Here is an 18,523-nt window from a genome sequence, read left to right as displayed (position 1 = left end):
TAATGTTTGAATACAGTATATGCTCCAAAACCCTACTGCAACCCGACGTCAATGATATAGGTCTGTAGTTAGATGGATTACTCCTACTACCCTTCTTGAACACTGGTGTGACCTGCGCAATTTTCCAATCTGTAGGTACAGATCTATCGGTGAGCGAGCGGTTGTATATGAGTGCTAAGTAGGGAGCTATTGTATCAGCGTAATCTGAAAGGAACCTAATCGGTATACAATCTATCTAGACCTAAGCACTTGCCCGTATCATGCGATTTGAGTTGCTTCGCAACCCCTAAGGTATCTACTCTTCTAAGAAACTCATGCTAGCAGCTCTTCGTGTTTCAAATTCTGGTATATTCCATTCACCTTCCCTGGTGAAGGAATTTCGGAAAACTGCATTGAATAACTCCGCTTTAGCGGCACAGTCGTCGGTAACAGTACCATCGGCACTGCGCAGCAAAGGTATTGACTGCGTCTTGCCGCTTGTGTACTTTATATACGACCAGAATTTCTTCGGATTTTCTACCAAATTTCGAGACAATGTTTCGTTGTGGACTATTAAAGGCATCTCGCATTAAAGTACGTGCCAAATTTCGCGCATATGTAAATTTTAGCCAATCTTCGGGATTTCGCGTTGTTCTGAACTTCACATGCTTTTTCCGTTGCCTCTGCAACAGCATTCGGACCTGTTTTGTGTACCATGGGGGATCCGTTCCATCTCTTACCAATTTATGTGGTATGAATCTCTCAATTGCTGTTGCTACTATATCTTTGAATTTGAGCCACATCTAGTCTACATTTGCATAGTCAGTTCAGAAGGAATGGTGATTGTCTCTTAGGAAGGCGTCTATAGCATAATGTAATAGATCCTGTGAAATGTATGGAGTATCCTTGAAATGTGCAAACATCAGTTTTCGTGACAAGTGTACTTGACAATAATTGCCTTTTATTACATTTCACTGAAATGGGATTGTGGTTTGCTGTCCAACAAGGATGATGAACTACATGGCTTCACATCTGTTTCAACATCACTTTCAACTGTTAAGCACATATCGTCATTATTGTACTCATGTACGTTGTCCGCACAGTTGTGCATATGACACCACACATTCCATGGACTTACGTTGCAGAAATGCTAATATTTCAATCTGCCACTTCTTTCTCACTCTGGGGAACTCCTCGGGTTCCTTTCTGATGAAATCTCAACTTTGGCAACTGTTGGTGTCAATATAACACAATGTTGGCTTTGTTTATCATTGCCACTGCTCTGCTTTGTCTCAACATCACTGGTATTGTAGCACTGCTGTGGATTATTTGTCTACTAAGCAGGTCAACGACACTCCACAGCCTCATGCTGTACTTACTGTTAGATACCTGTGTTCCCACCTTCTGTTGCCATTAGCAGCCAATACTGTGGTTGCATGACAGAAAATATGTGGGGCAACTTCACACTCAAGGGGTTCCTGCAGGGAGAAGCTGTTTCAGAGAGAGAGAGAGAGAGAGAGAGAGAGAGAGAGAGATTCACAATGAAAATGCTTGTACTCACAGAAGTGTTTTGGCAAAGGAAAAAAATAAAGTATTGGTGGAAAAAATTGAGGTATTTAAGATTAAATAATTGAAGCATCTCTCCTACTTGTCAGATCTGGTGCTGTCTAATTTCCGCCTCCATATTTCCATATACAAATAAATTTGTGGCTAGCAAACTGTTGGAATCGAATAAAGAGGTCATGGTGGCCATAAATTTATATTTTTCAAATCTTTCACAGCTGTACTCTGGAATCTTCTCATTGGATAAATGTAGGACAAAGTGCCAAGATCAAAGACAGCATTACATCAAACATCAAGTGTATTTCTTACCTAATAAGAAACAATCTTTGTTGCCAGTCTGAGAATTTTTCACATTTGGCTTTATTGAAAGGTTGTAGCTAAGAAAAGTTTTGTGCAACCAGGTGCTAAACACAAAGAGCTCACAAAGATGTAAAAATAGAAAGTGACAAACATGAGGGCAAACTAAAACGTGGTGCCTCTGAATTTTTATGTTACAACACTTAAAGCTTTTCAAATAAAACAAACATTTTTAATATTCTACATTTGTACTCTTCATGTCTACATATTCACTTCTCAATATAGTCACCCTGGCAAAGAACACGTTTCGCCACACGAGAGAGTAGTTTGTTGATATAGTCATTGTAGGAACTTTGACTGCTGACATGGCCACAACCTCACGTCCGGTTGTACTTCTTCATCACTGTGGAGTCCTAGGAGGAGTTATTCAAGTGTTGGAAACAAATGAAAATTGTATGGGACCATGTTGGGACTGTACTGAGGATAACTGCTGACAATGAACCCAAGACTTTGGATTGTTACAAATGTCACAGCACTTGTGTGTGATCTGGCACTGTCATGCTGAAGGGGAGGGTGTTTCATATCTGGACAAACTCTTCGGATTTGAAACTATTACAGCACATTACTCCTCACACACCAACAAAGTTATGTTAATAAAAATAAATAAATAAATAAATTTTGAAGGCATTACTTTTCAGCATGCCATCATACCTTGCATGAATGTTACAATAGATGCTCATATAACAAAGAAAACAATCTATAATACAATGTAATTGGATGGATAAAAAAAATGTTCTCACCAAACAGTGGCAGAGCACATACATAAAGGGTTATAATTAGGCAACCTTTCAGAGCCTGTGGTTCCTTTATCAGTCAGAAGGGTTGAAGAGGAAGGAAGAGAGGACAAGGAATAGGACTGGACAGGTCTAGGAAAAAGGGCAGATTTTGGAAAAGTCACCCAGAACCGTGAGTCAGGGGAGACACTGGACAGGATGAGAAGGAAGGACTGATTGTTGGAAACTGTACTGGACAAGATTTGAAAACCTGGGAGCTTAAAGGTGGCAGACAGGGTAATATGCTAGACAGAGATTACTGCTAAAACGTCATGTACGAGTTAATAGGAGTGAAAAGCTGAGTGTATTCTACATGAGAGATGGAAGGGCATCAGCAAAAAATAGACAGCTAAGAAAATGAAAGATGTAGAAAACTAAAACAGAGTGAAGAAAGGAGTGGTTGCTGAGAAGAAATGCTGAGACTGAAGAAGTTAATGTAAGTTAAGGCCAGGTGAGTGACGAAAACAAAGGACATGTTGTAGTGCTAGTTCTCACCTGTGGAATTCTGAGAAACTGGTGTCTGTGGGAAGAATCCAGATTGCGCATGTAGTGAAACATTCACCAAGCTCATGATTGTCATGTAGAGCATGCAACAGGATATTGTGTATTGCCAGTACACAATCTCTGCCCATGCTCATTCACACTTACTGATAATTTGGTGGTAGTCATTCCAATATAAAAGGCTGATCAGAGTTTACATAACAGCTGGAATATGACATGTCATTTCACAGATGGCTCTCCCTTTGATAGAATATGTTTTGCCATTTGAAGGGCCGATATAGGTGGTGGTAGGAGGGTTCGTGGGGCAAATGTATTTGCTCAGAAGCAAACTCTTTACAGGAATACACCACCATTCTCACCTTAGCCTTCAATGGAAGTAATTCTCCCACAAGCTTAGTCAAAATCAGATTTCCCAGACCCTCACATCCAGTCCTGGTACTGCTGATCTCTCCAAATAACAACTTTGGAGCACGCCACTAGTCACCGAGTATTATGCTGGTCTGGAATGTATTAATCAGCTACTTTGACAAGGCCATGACTTCCTAAAATCATGCTTTGAAATGAGATAAATTCTGTCTGAGATTTTGCCCACCGCACCTGGAACAGTTTTTTCAACATCGTCCTAATCTCCACAATATTCTTGTCAGACCCTTTCCCCCTTCTGCACCCATCTCCCTAACCTGTTGTTCCTACTTCTGTAACCATGCCTGCTGGAAGACTTGGCCTATGCACCTGCCTACCACCACCTATACCAGCCCTGTAACTGGCAAAACATGTGCAATCAAAGGGAGAGCCACTTATGAAATGACACGTCATATATTTTGCTTTTATGTAAACACTGTTCGGCCTTTTACACCGGCATGACTACCACCAAATTATGGGTTAGGATGAATGGGCACAGGCAGACGGTGAACACTGGCAACAAACAATATCCTGTGGCAGAGCGTGCTCTACAACATGACAGTTGTGACCTCGATGCCTGTTTCACCAAAAGCACCATCTGGATTCTTGCCACAGACACAAGTTTCTCAGAACTCCTCGATGGGAACTAGCACTACAACATGTCCTTGGTTCTTGTCATCCAATGGCCTGAATTTACATTAATTTCTACCATTTCAGCATTTCTTCAAAGCAACGACTCCTTTCTACACTCCATTTTAGTTTCCTTCATCTTTCATTTTCTTACCTGTCTACTTTCCATCATTCCCCTCCCACCTCTGTTATGAAGAATGATAAAGCCTCTATGCACACTGCTTATTACTTTAAATGTTACAAGTGAATGAAACTAAGGGAAGCAACTTTTAGATTTTGCAATTACTAAAGAAATAACCTATGTTACATCAAACAATGGAAACTTCAGGTAGGAATATCAACAATGTAGAAAAATACAGATTCCTGCTTACCGTAAAGAAGACGTGTCCAGTTGCAGACAGTCACAATTACAAAACACTCACATCCAACTTTTAGCCACAGCCTTTATCAGTAAAAAACACACACGCACACGTGTGAGCAACCAAGCAAGCACATCTCATGCACACATGATGACCAACTACATCATCTCAAGCTGGAATGCACCATATGGAATGCACGCAGAAATCTGGACGGGAAGAGGGAAGGGGATAGAAGTGTATGGATGGGGACAGAGACGATTGCTGTCTGCTGAAAAGTGCAGGGCCTAGACTGTTAACAGATGCAGCATCAGGAGGTTATGGGGCAGGGAGGTGGGGAAAAAGGTTCAAAACCAGAGAGGAGCAGGGAAAGATGGGCATATGCACTGGTAGAAGGCTGCAAAGAAACAGGGTGGGAGATGATGAAAGTGGAGGGGAGATGATAGAACACAGGGGGTGGAAACTGTTGGCTGAAGGGTGTGGGAACAGTATGTTGCTTTAGGGTGACGCCGGAATAGTTACGGGAGCGGAGTGTCTCTCTTTTACTGACAATGGCTGTGGCTACAAGTGAATGTCTTAATTGTGATTGTCTGCCACTTATCCTATGTTATAGATATCTAACAATTTGAGTACACATGTATAATAGAATTTATCAGTCTTACTGACAGCAAGCTTTTTAATGTCTGTTCACACCAAACAAATGCTGCTATGTTATGCTGCAAACCAACACTAACATGCAAATAACTAAACCAAGCAACACCAACATTCAAAAGAGAGCTAACAGAAATTGTTAGAACTGCCTAGTCTTCATTTACTAAGTTTGCTAATGCTCACCCTGAAAACCCTGTGATACCATCACGAATGTTGCCACCAACATTTCTGAAAGCAAACAATGCGACATCATGACAAAATATCCAACTAATCCCTTATTTATTTGTTTTTTTATTCCTCATCTTAAAAAAAATGAGGGGTTGGGTATATTCACACAAACACAGAACACTTCAAGCAAATACAATAAAATGCAGAACAATGACAAACAACAAAATCACAAATTTTAAGAAAAGCTTACTATACTGTTATGAAATGGTGATGTATTGTTCCCCCTCATTATAGCTGTCACAATTATTCATTTCTTGGCAGCCATTTTTCCACTTGCATTTCATTCTTGCAGTTCCTACATTTGGCTGAAGATTTTCTAATTTGATGGAAGAAACAGAAGCAAATGTATACACATGAAGATGGCCACAAGCCCGAGTTGAAACAGCCATGACAGGAAGTTACAAACCTCTGCAGTTTGCCAGAAATTTCAGGAATGAATACAAAAGCCATATTGGCTAACACTACTGTGTCAGGTCAGATAATCACCCAGACTGTTGCCCTCACAACTACTGGAAAAGTTTCTGTTCCTCTTCAGGAACAATATGTTAGATGGCCTCTCTGTCGATACCTCGCTGCTGTGGTCACACTTCTCATACAGCCATCCATATTGCTGTGGCATGCAAGCCACCCTACCCAAGGAAGGTCCATGGTTTGTGGAGGTGCTGGTTATTCTTATTTATGACTATGAAACACATGCCAGTAAAAAGAAATTAATAAAAAAATAATAAAAAGTAAATTCATCATTACTGAGAAAATCGCTGAATTTGCTTGGGCTCATCAGCTCTTTAGTAGCTGTTGTGGTCTTCAGTCCGAAGACTGGACTGATGCAACTATCCCCGCTTGTCTATACCGTGCAAGTCTCTTCATCTCTGCACAACTACTGCAGCATACATTTATTTGAACCTGCTTATTGCTGTCAAAATCTAGTCTCACTTTACAGTTTTTTTCCCCCCACACTTCCCTCCCCAAACCAAACTGATGACTCACTGATGCATAGGACAAGTTCTACTATAATGGTGCTATTATCAACACCTTTCCTAAAGACCAGTATCAGTAGCGCATATCTGGTGGTAATGATATCGCTGACATTACACAAGGTTCTGGAAGTTACACAGCAAGGGCTGGCGAATACAAGGCAGATTTCATGTGCTTTGGAGATGTTGGAGTGAGTCAGTCAGTGGCTAGAGAGCAAGGGTGATGGCTGAGCAGTGGCCCACAAGTGCAGACAAACAAGTACAAAAGTGATTATGGAAAGTATCTGAGTCACATTTGTGACTGAATATTCAAGAGAAGTAACCTTGTTAAGCAACAAAGTGTACATTTTTGAGTTTTGAGCAGTCTGAAGATTGCAGGTTGATAAATGTAGGGTAGACATTGGTAGCAGACTAATTTCTTAGGTGAATGTGTACCAAAGTAGAATATCACAAGTAGTTTTGAACAATTTAAGGGGAAGTACACAAACATCTGAAATACTTGTGACACGAGTTAGTTGAAAGAAACTAACTTCTGTTGCTAATCAGAGTTATTGATGTTCGATTGAGAGAAGTTAACGAGGAGCCATAAACTTTTTACAAGTGAGGAAACAAACTGTTTAATTTCAGTGACATCAGTACTCATCATTAAATACAGGGTGGAGAAAAATTGTGTCACGAAATTTTAACCCTGGATAGTTGAGTTGGCCCTGAAAAGGGCCTTTTCTGTAGCTAGGACATTGTTTACTTAAAGCAGTTGCTCGAACTGGCAATCCTCTGACATGACACAAGCTTCATAACATCAAATGGTGTTTTGCTGAACTCTTTCAAAGATTTCTGGCGTTGCCCTGATGTAACTGGCAGCATCTTGAATGCGATCCATTAATTCCTCTTCACTTCTAGGTGGTTCATGTCTGGGTTGGTGAACAAGAACCTTGAAGCATCCCCACAGCAAAAATTCTGGTGGTGTGAGGTCTGGTGATCGCAGGGGCCACGTCCTTCGAGCAACTCTGCCAATTACCCAGCTGTTGAAGAGTTCATTTAAATATCTGCGCACAGCACGACTTATGTGCGGGTGCCCCATCATGCTGCGACCACATGCGTAGCCGTATGTCCAGAGGAACATCTTCCAGAAGGCCGGGTAGAGTTTCTTGCAAAAAGGAAGGTAATTTGACCCGGAAGGTAGAGGAGGTAGTCCATAAACACAAACCACATCTCGTCGTTCTTCAAATGAATAATGTGCCACCATGCTTCCTTCATCACTAAATCACAGGTGATGTGTTTGTGCCCCGAAGAGAAGCTTATGTGCTAATGCCTCTGACTTGAGGTGGAGACAAACAGCAAGACCTATACGACCCATGTTCATATGACGTTGGGGCAGTTACGGGCAAGGGACGTTTGTATGTGTGAACCGACAACCATAGTGCTGCCCATCAACCAACCTACAGCCAATCGGAGCGTGTGGCACCAAGTTTCTATAGTTTAAAAATAGTGCATTTTCAACCAATACAACAGTAGTAATTTTCGTTCCTACTGGCATCGGCTATCCAGGGTTAAAATTTTGTGACAATTTTTCTCCACCCTGTATAGTTCCATACACATATAGGCTGAAGTGTGCATGGTTCAGTTTAATAGCTACCTGTGTACTTCTGTAAAAAAAAACCTTTTCACACATCCGATTGCCATAAACTTGAGTGAAGTTTTTAATTATTTAAAGAAGTAAAAAAGGAGTTCTACCTGTGACAGTGTGTGACTCCATTCATATTTTTTTTATATTGAAATAAAAGTGAACATTGAGCAGAGGTGTTACAAAACAAAAGAGAGCAACAAACAAAAACAGCAGTTTTATTTACCTGTACATCACTTTGATAAGGACATGCCTTGGTATTACAATTTAAGGATAAAAATTACACAAGTCATACATAAAGGCATTCATATGCACACAGGTCGAGTTTGATGGGGATGGGTAGTTGGCCCTGGCCGTGTAGTAGCAACCAAGCCAACAGATGCCTGAAGTAATTTAAGCAAAGCACCGTAAACCAAAATCAAGCTGGCCAGATGAAACCTGGGACCTCCATCCTCCCTATTGTACAATACTGTTTTGTAATGAAGTTATTTAATAACGTAAAAGGTTAGTTAGTGCTATACTGTTCATTCATTTCTCACTACTGGTCACTGCATACACTATACACATTTTTGCTTCATAATTTAACACAACACACACTATCAGCTGACATTGGGGACCATAATGACAATGTTTGGTTTCCACTTTGTGTATCACAACTTCATATTTGCTAGCCTGGAGAACTGAGTCAGCTTCCATCTATAATGAGTGAGATGTTAGGATCAGAAAGAGGTTAAGGAGTTAATATTATACTTTGCACAGTCTCTGGAGTCAGGTTTTCAGTGGGGGAAAAAATCCTACTTTGTGTTATTAAGTACCCCTTCACTGTACAGAAAGTCTTGTTTAACAGGTACTTTTTAACAGGTTTTTAAAGTAAGTTCATTTCAGTAATTTCTTCAATATCCTTCAGTACTTTACTGTATAGCATTACTCCTTGGTAAAAAACGCTGTTTTGAGTTATCTTTACTCTTTAGTGCTAAATGTACGTTCAGTCTAGGTTTTGTTCCATGGTCATGAACAGACGTGTTTGAGCTGCAATTATCGATTGGTAAATGTACTCACGAAGCACAGTCAAAGTTTCCAGTGTTTCGAACAGATCCTTGCAAGAACCTTGGTTTTTAACAATTTTTTTCAGTATGGACATTGTTGCTCACATTTTGTTCCCCAGAAAAGAAGCCCATAGTTAATAATAGAGTGAACAGTATGTAACACAAAGACGCAGACTGCTGCACACTGATGACAATACTAAAGGCATAACATGCTGATGACATTATGTCTGCTAGTATCTTTGAGAGTTAACACCACTTCAAACATGAATCAATATTCAGTCCTACAAATTGTGTCTGATATGCTGTCTATAGCATCATTTTCCCTTTTCAAACTGAAATTCATGGCATTTGTTTTCTTAATGTTCCATGTCATGTTACTGATGCTAAGAAATTGTGCAAGTAGTTCACTTGTTTTCTCAGTGACTACAATGGTGCTGTCATCTGCAAACAGAATTTTTTGCCACAAGTGACACTAGTGCTGTACTTAAGCACAATTAAGTGTTCAACCAGTTTAAATCACAGCTTCAGAAATCTCACATTCTGCTCAATCTTTCGATCGACCAGTGATCCAGTGACTTTTTTTGGTACTATACCATGACCTCTCTTAGCATTTTTAATGCATTATGGATTTTATAATAAAAATAACTGTGAAATATGGATTGAAATACCGTCTAGAGTGCAGGTCACATGTAACAATGGCAACTAATAATAATAAATAAGTAAATAAAAAACTGAAATCATGATTCTGTCCAATTCTTAACCTTTTGCTTATCCTGTGATTTACTGACCTAACGATACTAACTCCAAGTGTGAGGGTACAGAACTATTCATACTTAAATTCGGCTTTTTTTCCTCAATAGCCACAGGTGTGAAGTTTTCTGTACCCTCATTGTCTTTAAATGAGTGAATGTGTAGTTTATTAGTGTTACGTTAAAGATTACGCACTTCAAACAATATAGCTTGGCAATACGTATTTTTAATACGTACAATAAGTCCCAGCACAAATGTATGTTTGTGTTGTTTCATTATTTGTTTGAAGTATGCCTTGGGCAGCATGCAGTGGTTGGAGTTCAACAGCAGATGCCTTTGCATCATGGCAAGTACAGCAGAGTGTTTCCAACGCAGTATGAAGCACATACGGGGCCTCCGCTCAGAATAAGCAACCTGAAGATTCTTTGTGGAAAAACATTCATCAATATTGTATATAAAAAATGTTCTGTAAAATAACTGTAAATCATTTTAGTGTAATTCTGATATCCATACTGAAAGTATGTTTGAACATGTTCATTCAAAAAACGTAGATGGATTTAGAATCCAGTGGAAACTTACTTAACGTATACAAAAGAAAAAGTAAATGAGTAATGCACTCAAGCTGAATATATTTCAAGAATATTTTTATAAGTTTGCCACACAGAGCCCTCTCACAAGTTGGGTCTTTCTGGTGTAATTTATTCTTGCGATATCAATTACAGTCAGTTTAACACAATTTTTTTTTTTTTTAATTTGCAAACTGATTAAAATTTGGTAGCATTTTTACTTGTTATTCTAATACGTAAACACAGTTTGAAATTCACATTTGCATTCCACTTGCTAAATCATTATGATCTCCCATACACAAATGAAACATTGTACAGGCTACAGTCAAATAAGATCTGTTTCGGGACAACATTTTCACCTTGCTATCCTTACTTTAAAATCAGCAAGATGTTTATACATTTGTACATACTAGTAACTGTGTAAGAACTCTCTATAATCAATTTGTTGAAATACAACAGGAATTTGTGTAGTGACACAATTTAATGCTATTCCACCTGTGTTTCATGAAACTGTCAAAGTTAACCAGGACAAAAAATTGCTCCTTGTGGCTAGTGTGCAGTTTTTGCTTACCCTTTGTAATCATCTGCACGAGTCAAATGTCACATGAATTTTCATCAAACACGTCAGAGTATATTGGGAACTATGGTGCATTAGGAACACACTATTCCGTTCAGACGCGAGTACCATATGCCCAGTCCTAGCTAATGCTATTGGAAAAGTCACTTATCTGCATCAGAAAAAGTATTGGTCCCAATATGATACTCTGACTTCCTAATGATTCTAGTTCATTTAGTGGAAGCTTATAGTCAACAGTATCAAGACCTATGTGACCCCTCAAGTTTTCTTGTCACAATTGATTAATGGTGCACTTCCAGGTATTCTCCTGAGAAGTTGTCGTTTTCATTTTATGCACAATATTTCAACAACTGACCCAGCTGCCTTCTTCAGATGCTGAAAGTTTTGCCATTATATATTCTCACTGCCTGGACTCCAGTCAGATTGTGAACAACTGTTGGTCTCACACTGTTATTTGTAGCCAAATTCTATTTCTGATGCCCACTAGGCCATCTGATGCTTTTATTTTTTGGAGCTGTCACTGATTCTATGAAACAAAATTCTCACTGTGCCTTCTAACTTTGGTGGATGTGTTAGTGGGTGAGATTTTAATAAATTGAGTGTTGGAGTCAGAGCATTATTTAAAGTGAAACTGAAACAACAACTTGGCAGAAAACCCAGAAGCACACCAGTATCATAAGCCTTAGAAAGGTCTAATAACATGGCTGCAGCACACTCATCCTTGTCAAGAGCATCAAGTACTCATTTTGTGAATTGTCCTACAGCTCATTCTGTATTGTTATCATTTCGGAAGCCAAACTAAGATTCACTTAGAAGGTTTTATTTATTGAAGTAATTCATTAACCTGTCTTTCAAAGTTGATTCTATTGTTTTTGAGAATGATGATAGCAGCATAATGGGGTCAGAAGTTGTCTCTACATTTTGTATTACATTTCTTGAGCAGAACTCATATACTCTGTATGCATTGTTTCAGCACACATGTTGGTACTTTGTCTACACCTATCTTTTTTTTAAGTTTTTGTACCATTTTACTGACTTCATGTTTTGTTGTTGGTAGTAGAAGCATTGTAACTAGAGCACAATCATTTACAGGTGCTAGGCCTATGAAAACGGTCATTCACATACTTTGTTGAGTGGTGTGAATCAATTATGTTATACCACACTCTTATCAGTAATATACTATGCTTTTTTTATGTCTTCTTGCTTCCTATTTAATGACTTCTAGTGTACTATTCACTGTTTTGGTTTTACTCTTTGCATTGTATACTATTTTGTCATGCACCAGTAACAAGCACATCACCGAGGCCAGACAGAATAAGTGTCGCCTAATTCCTGTGCAAAGGGCACAGTATTTCATGGTATTCCATTGATGTGAAGCATGACATACAGTGTAATTAGTGTGCTGCATTTATTTACAAACAGTTTTATGAGAGACTGAGCGTTATGCTGTGCTGAGCTAGGATTCCTTTGTGTGCCGTGTTGTAGTAAATACAAGATGGATAACAAGGGCAAGATGACTAATATCGAAAGCGATGAATTAATTAAAGTCACCACAAAGAAAGAAATGTCTGTAGATTCGGTTTATTTGGAATATGGTTATAGACAAATTAATTTTGGTATGAATAGTACACTAGAAGTAGTGACGCAACATTCGTTCACACCAATATCAAAAATTAAGCAACAGGAAGTGAAAATGGACAACCCCATGGTAGAGATTTCCCTAGTATGATGTAAGTATGTTTACAGAGTGAACACAATCTTGCAAAAAGAAAAGAAAAAAAGAAAAAAAATGGTCAAGAGCATACTATGAACAGTTAAAAGAAATTTATGAAAGAAATGCAAATTGAAGGCAAGTACTGCAAAGTAGTTTAAAAAAGAAAGGGAGATTATAATTCAGCATCAGCAGGTTGTAGTTAACAAGTTGAGAAAATATTTATCAGAGAGCCAAAATATTGCTGTCAGTAACATTGAACAAAACCACACAAATTTCAAGAACGAGTAGAATGCGAAACACAATGAGAGGGCCTTCGACGTAAACAACACCAACAGTGAGATCAGCAGCACATTGTTACAGTGGAAAATATTTACACATTCAGTGCACAAAGATCACAAGTCCAGATTTCAAAGTCCAGGAAGTGGCCTTAAAGCAAGATAGGCTAACAGCATATGTTACACAGGTTAACGAGCTGGTGAAAAAAGGGCACTAAGTGTGTAACCTTCAGCAAGTATAACATGTTACACGGTGCCCTTGTGACTGGGCTAAGAACTGAGGCTGCATATTTGACCATACATATTGGTTGCACATCGACAGCGTGACACCATGTGAAGACAGATGCAATTCCTACAGAATATTGCTAACAGATTCAACTCCAAATGAGATGTACATTTATTAGAAGCTTTAGAAGTGTGTTGCCACCAGCATGGACAGAGGCAGACATGGTTTTGCATGGTGTTACTTATCATGGACGGAGATGCATACAACTGGGGAATGTAACAAGATGAAAAAGCAAGACATACCCTACACTGAAACTGCATTTTTTGTGAAGTGTTTGTCAATGTGTACACAGAATAGCATTATCAATCTGCAGTATGATAAGAAATATAGCTAGAGGCAGATGCAACAGTAACAGAATCCTTGGAAAAGGAATAAGGCAAGAAATTGTACTTATCTGTAGCTGATGTCATAAAATTATTTAACTAGATAGATAAGAAATCTACTCGCCAAGCAGTAGCAGAACACACACATAAAAGACTGTTGTGACTGGCAAGCTTTTGGAGCCAGTGGCTCCTCCTTCAGGCAGAAGGGTTGAAGGGGAAGAAAGAAGTGTGAAGGAAAAGGATGGAGAGGTCTATGAAAAGGGGTAGATTTTAGGAAAGTCACTCAAAACCATCAGTCAGGGGACACTTACCACACGGGGTGAGAAGGAAAGACTGCCTGTTGGAGACTGCATCAGATGAGATTTGAAAACCTGAGAGCTTCAAGGTGGAAGACAGAGTAATACGCAAGACAGAGATTACTACTAAAACATCTCGCACAAGTTAATAAGAGTGACAAGCTAAGTGCATTGTACGTAACAGAGGTGGAAGGGTGCAGTGAAAAATAGATGCAAAAGACAATGAAAGATATAGGAAATTAAAATGGCAAATGACAGTCTTCCACCCCAAAGCTCTCAGGTTTTCAAATCTCATCCAATGCAGTGACCAACAATCAGTCTTTCCTTCTCATCCCGTACGGTAAGTCTCCCCTAACCTGCGGTAAGTCTCACCGGTCCTTTTCCTTCACCTTCAACCCTTCTGCCTGAAGAAGGAGCCCTAGTTTGAAAGCTTGCCAACCACAACAGTCTTTTCTGCCACTGCTTGGCGAGTACATTTTTTATCTATCCAATTAAATAATTTTATCAATAATTGATATAAATTGGGGTCACGAGACATCTACAATCCGAAGTATGAAGACAGTTATGAGAGCCCTTATCAATAAAGTTGATTGGGTGAGACAATTTTTACATCAAACAGAAAGTGATGACACACAAAGGAGATACAGAACTTTTAGAGACTCACAGCAGTAGTAATAATAATAATAATAATTATTATTATTATTATTTTTATTATTGTTACTACTACTACTACTACTACTACTATTACTATTACTGTACAGATCTGAGTGAAATCATTACAAATCTGAGTGAGTTTATTACAAACAGGTGCATAAGCAGAACTAGAGAGAACAATGTAATCACTGACAACAATTTCAAGAAAGATTTTATGGTTACAGAGATAGTGAATTTCATCAAAGACCTAGGCAGGAGAATAATAATGATAGCAGATTAAATCTAGCACAAGAGCAATTTTATGAACGAAGACCACCAAACGAACAGAGACAAGAAATGAATGATGTGTGGGGGAATGATTAATAGTTTGGAATAGGATCAGATTCAGAGCTTGGCAGAAAGGGTCATTACTTTCTACAAACCATATAAACAAGGAGGTGATGCTCAAGCAGAAGCAAGTTATCATGATCAAGTCAGAGGTCCAAGTGAGGAGCAAGAAGAATTACTTTATAAAGAAGCTAGAACAGCAAAGAAGAAAGTTATCGTTATTACCATTAGAGCCAAGAAGGGTGGAGAAGAATTCTCGAATTCTGGAAGACAGGTGTCTGTAATGGCAAGAAGTTTTTATGGGCTACTTTTTAAGAGAGCTGCAGATACTCCTAAATTACCAGGAAGCAGGTATAAAATTTTAGGAGCTATGGAAGTACCATATAAGCCCACCAGGAAACAAGTATCATTGGAAGCAGAAATTGGCGAATCTAAAAACATTGTTGATGGCATAGTGATTCCACAACTTTGTGAGCCGACAGTTGTAGGTGGTGACAGGATGTATGAGCATGGAATAGATTTTAATGTTGTTAAACAAGCCATGGAGATTAATAATGAAGAGCGTGTACAATGAATATTGTTAGTGGAAAGATGATTCCTATGATACTAACTTTGGCAGAATTTGTGAAATAAGAATAGAAGATCTGCAAATTGCTCAAGAAGTAGGGATGAAATGTATGACAACACCCTTGTACAAGAACTGTTCATGGAAATGTGACACCATATCTCAGTTGAAGAAGTACAAAAACTGATTAATATTTTAGTTTAAATTGGGGAGTCAGAAGAATAGGAAAGATATCTGCTTTAAAAAAACCACACACACACACACACACACACACACACACACACACACACACACACACACAAGAAGGAAACTTATACTGTGTATTCAGGTACTTCTGTTAAGAACTTATCACTTCATTTTCCTCAATCTGTAGTACTTAATAACTTTTTTTGACTTGGCAAATGACAGGGAGAAGAAAAGAGAAGAAGAAAATGGAAACCAAAAGAAAGAAAACATTATTCAAGAAACAGCAAGGAATAGCCTCTCACCAGTCAGCAAAACTGCGGAGCAGTTGAGAACCACAAAAACTAGATTGACAATATATCTAGGCTTTGGACAAAAACTTCCTTCACCAGAAGTAACAATACACACATACACTTATACACACTCACTGTTACATTTTCCCAGCCAACTACATTGCCCTCGGCTACAGCCCGACTGGGGTGACAGGCTAAGGCTTTGTAAGATGGAGTAATGGAGAGGACAAAGGGTGGTTGACAGCTGGGACTGCTCCCTCCTTATACCACACTTACTCCTAACAGGTTGTCACATGGGTTGTAACACTGTGGAATAGCCGCCAAGTGCAAGACATGTCTGATACATCCACCTAGGACATCCTATTCCAGTCCTGTCACACACATATCCTACTGTATCAGACAACAAGCTACCAATGAAAGCAATGACATCATATACCAACATGGCTGTAACTTTTGCACAGCATTTTACATGGGGCCATATTAATAAATGACCACTAATGGACTGTGGCCAAGAACAATGTTGGCCACTCTGCGGCAAAGCACAATAGAGAGCACAACATGCTCAACTTCAAGGACTGCTTCACATCCTTGGAACCTAAATTCCCTCCTCAACATTGGCTTACCCAAGTTAAATAGGTGGGAATTGTCCTACAGCACATTCTTTGATGCCATAATCCTCCACACTTCTATTGTTGCTAACACTTGTCTCGTACCCACCTCCAACCTGTTAGCTAACACCCTGTTATGACAAACTTATCTTGGGAGGGGAGTATAAATGCACATGGATTTACCTGAATTGATTTTGACCCATTGGTTGTAGTTTAGAAAATGGCTGCACACTACTGCAAAACACTTCCTATTATTTTTTAAAAAAAGTCTGAGATCTTTGCAGACTTGTTAACTGCAATATAAGTAAATGAATGGATGCAGCTGGAGTTGATTATATCAAATGAGCTGGGCAACACGATCAATGAATGGAGAGAGAAACCGTTAAGCTGATTCTCCCACTCTCCTCTGCCCCAGGCAATCGCAATTTCTCAATATAGAGATCAATCAGGCTGTACCATTGTAAGGAACACACACACACACACACACACACACACACACACACACACACACACACACACACAGAGAGAGAGAGAGAGAGAGAGAGAGAGAGAGAGAGAGAGAGACTCTATTCCTCCCTGAATTTTTTTACAGAATTTGTGTTAGTCTACCTTATATTGAGACACTGTTGACAAACTTACTTCAGTCCCTGCCCCATGTCACGCAGCACCTCCCGTGGCTGCCTATGAGAGCTGGAAAGACCATGCGTCTCTAGTTCTCGAAGCCTTTTATTATAACTTTCCAACTTTTTCTGCAGTTGTGAAATGGACTGAGCTGATTTCTGATTCTTCTTCTCAAAGACTGCCTTGATTCTTGGTAGCTGGTGCTTATCAGCATTGGCAGCTAGTTTCAAATATTCATTTACATTGTCTGTAAGACAAACAAATGCATAAATGCCTATACATTCTAGCCCTAAGAGGCAGAGTAACACAAATTATAAAATGGTAAAGAAAGTTTAAGACAAACTCTTCAACCTATGTTTACTAAGTGTGTCTGTATCAGCATGTTATACTATCTACTCCTTAAGAGTAGTTGTTAATTAAGACTGTATAGGTACAAACCATCTCGCGTTGTTTGTTCATCACGAATCATTTCCTTTGTCCGACCAATCTTGGACTGCATGTGTTCAATGGCAGCTCTTGTTCTTGAGAGATCAGACATACTATGCCCATCAACTTCATCACCTGACAGTGCTGCTGTTACATGTTCTGATGAACCATTGGATAACATTGATGTAGAGGGATGGTACAGCTCCTGTAAGATTATACACTGGCACATTACAATATCAAATGCATTTTCAATATCATCACTTCTCAACTTTAATAGCAGGAAAAGAAGTGCTAGTAACACCACTGCACAAATCTCTATTTTCCCGCTCCTGACTTCTATCAACATAGTCAAAAATGTGCAACACTAACAAATAGAGCAATAACATTTACGTCTATGGTGGCTCCAGGAAATAATGTCACTACTTTTTTTCCCAATCTTCCTCCTTTGTTGTGTCCATTTGCTCTTTGTAGAAAGTTCATCACCTTTAGCAACACATCCTGATTGACATTATCCTATTCTCTGTCACCTCCTCCAAGACTTCCTTCCTTCTACTCTAACTTTGAAAATGAACTGTGTTCCAGAAGCTTAAACTTCAATAGTTATTTTTTAGAAAGGGATTTTTACACACATGCATAATTTTGGCTGATTCCTCATTTTAATCATTTTTATTTCTCTCTATAAACAACAGCTGAATGAAAATGATATTAAACAATATGAACGTTTAGTGATTGCACATAACCATTCAAAAAAGCAATGTAATTATTAAATGTCAAATTTTTTGAATAAAAGGAAGGAAAACAGAGTAATGAAATAAGATATGATAAGCAAAAGATTAAAAATGTTAACATAAAAAAAAGAAAATAAGGAATTTCAACTTTTAGAGAAGGTGTAGATTCAGCAATGCAGAGAAAATAAAAACTTTGGGGAATAGAGGATTTGAAGGAGAATGAGTAACATGGGATGGGAATGCATAA

General features: G+C 38.8%; 1 protein-coding gene across 4 annotated transcripts in view; it reads right to left on the bottom strand.

The window, feature by feature from the left end:
* Positions 1-18,523, bottom strand: part of LOC126268154 (transmembrane and coiled-coil domains protein 2) — a 201,442-nt gene that overhangs the window by 95,142 nt on the left and 87,777 nt on the right. For 3 of the 4 annotated variants that reach the window (XM_049973700.1, XM_049973696.1, XM_049973697.1), the window contains 3 exons: positions 17,561-17,753; positions 17,141-17,369; positions 5,396-5,440 (listed from right to left, as the gene is read on the bottom strand). In XM_049973700.1, coding sequence (XP_049829657.1) covers positions 5,396-5,440; positions 17,141-17,369; positions 17,561-17,753 — 467 coding nt within the window. The remainder of the gene's footprint in view (positions 1-5,395; positions 5,441-17,140; positions 17,370-17,560; positions 17,754-18,523) is intronic. The other variant, XM_049973699.1, reaches the window with a different exon arrangement.

The sequence above is a fragment of the Schistocerca gregaria genome, chromosome 4 (genome assembly GCF_023897955.1).
Source record: "Schistocerca gregaria isolate iqSchGreg1 chromosome 4, iqSchGreg1.2, whole genome shotgun sequence".
NCBI classification, from domain to species: domain Eukaryota; kingdom Metazoa; phylum Arthropoda; class Insecta; order Orthoptera; family Acrididae; genus Schistocerca; species Schistocerca gregaria.
Note: the sequence above shows the minus strand (reverse complement) of the source record. Positions and strands in the feature narration are given on the sequence as shown.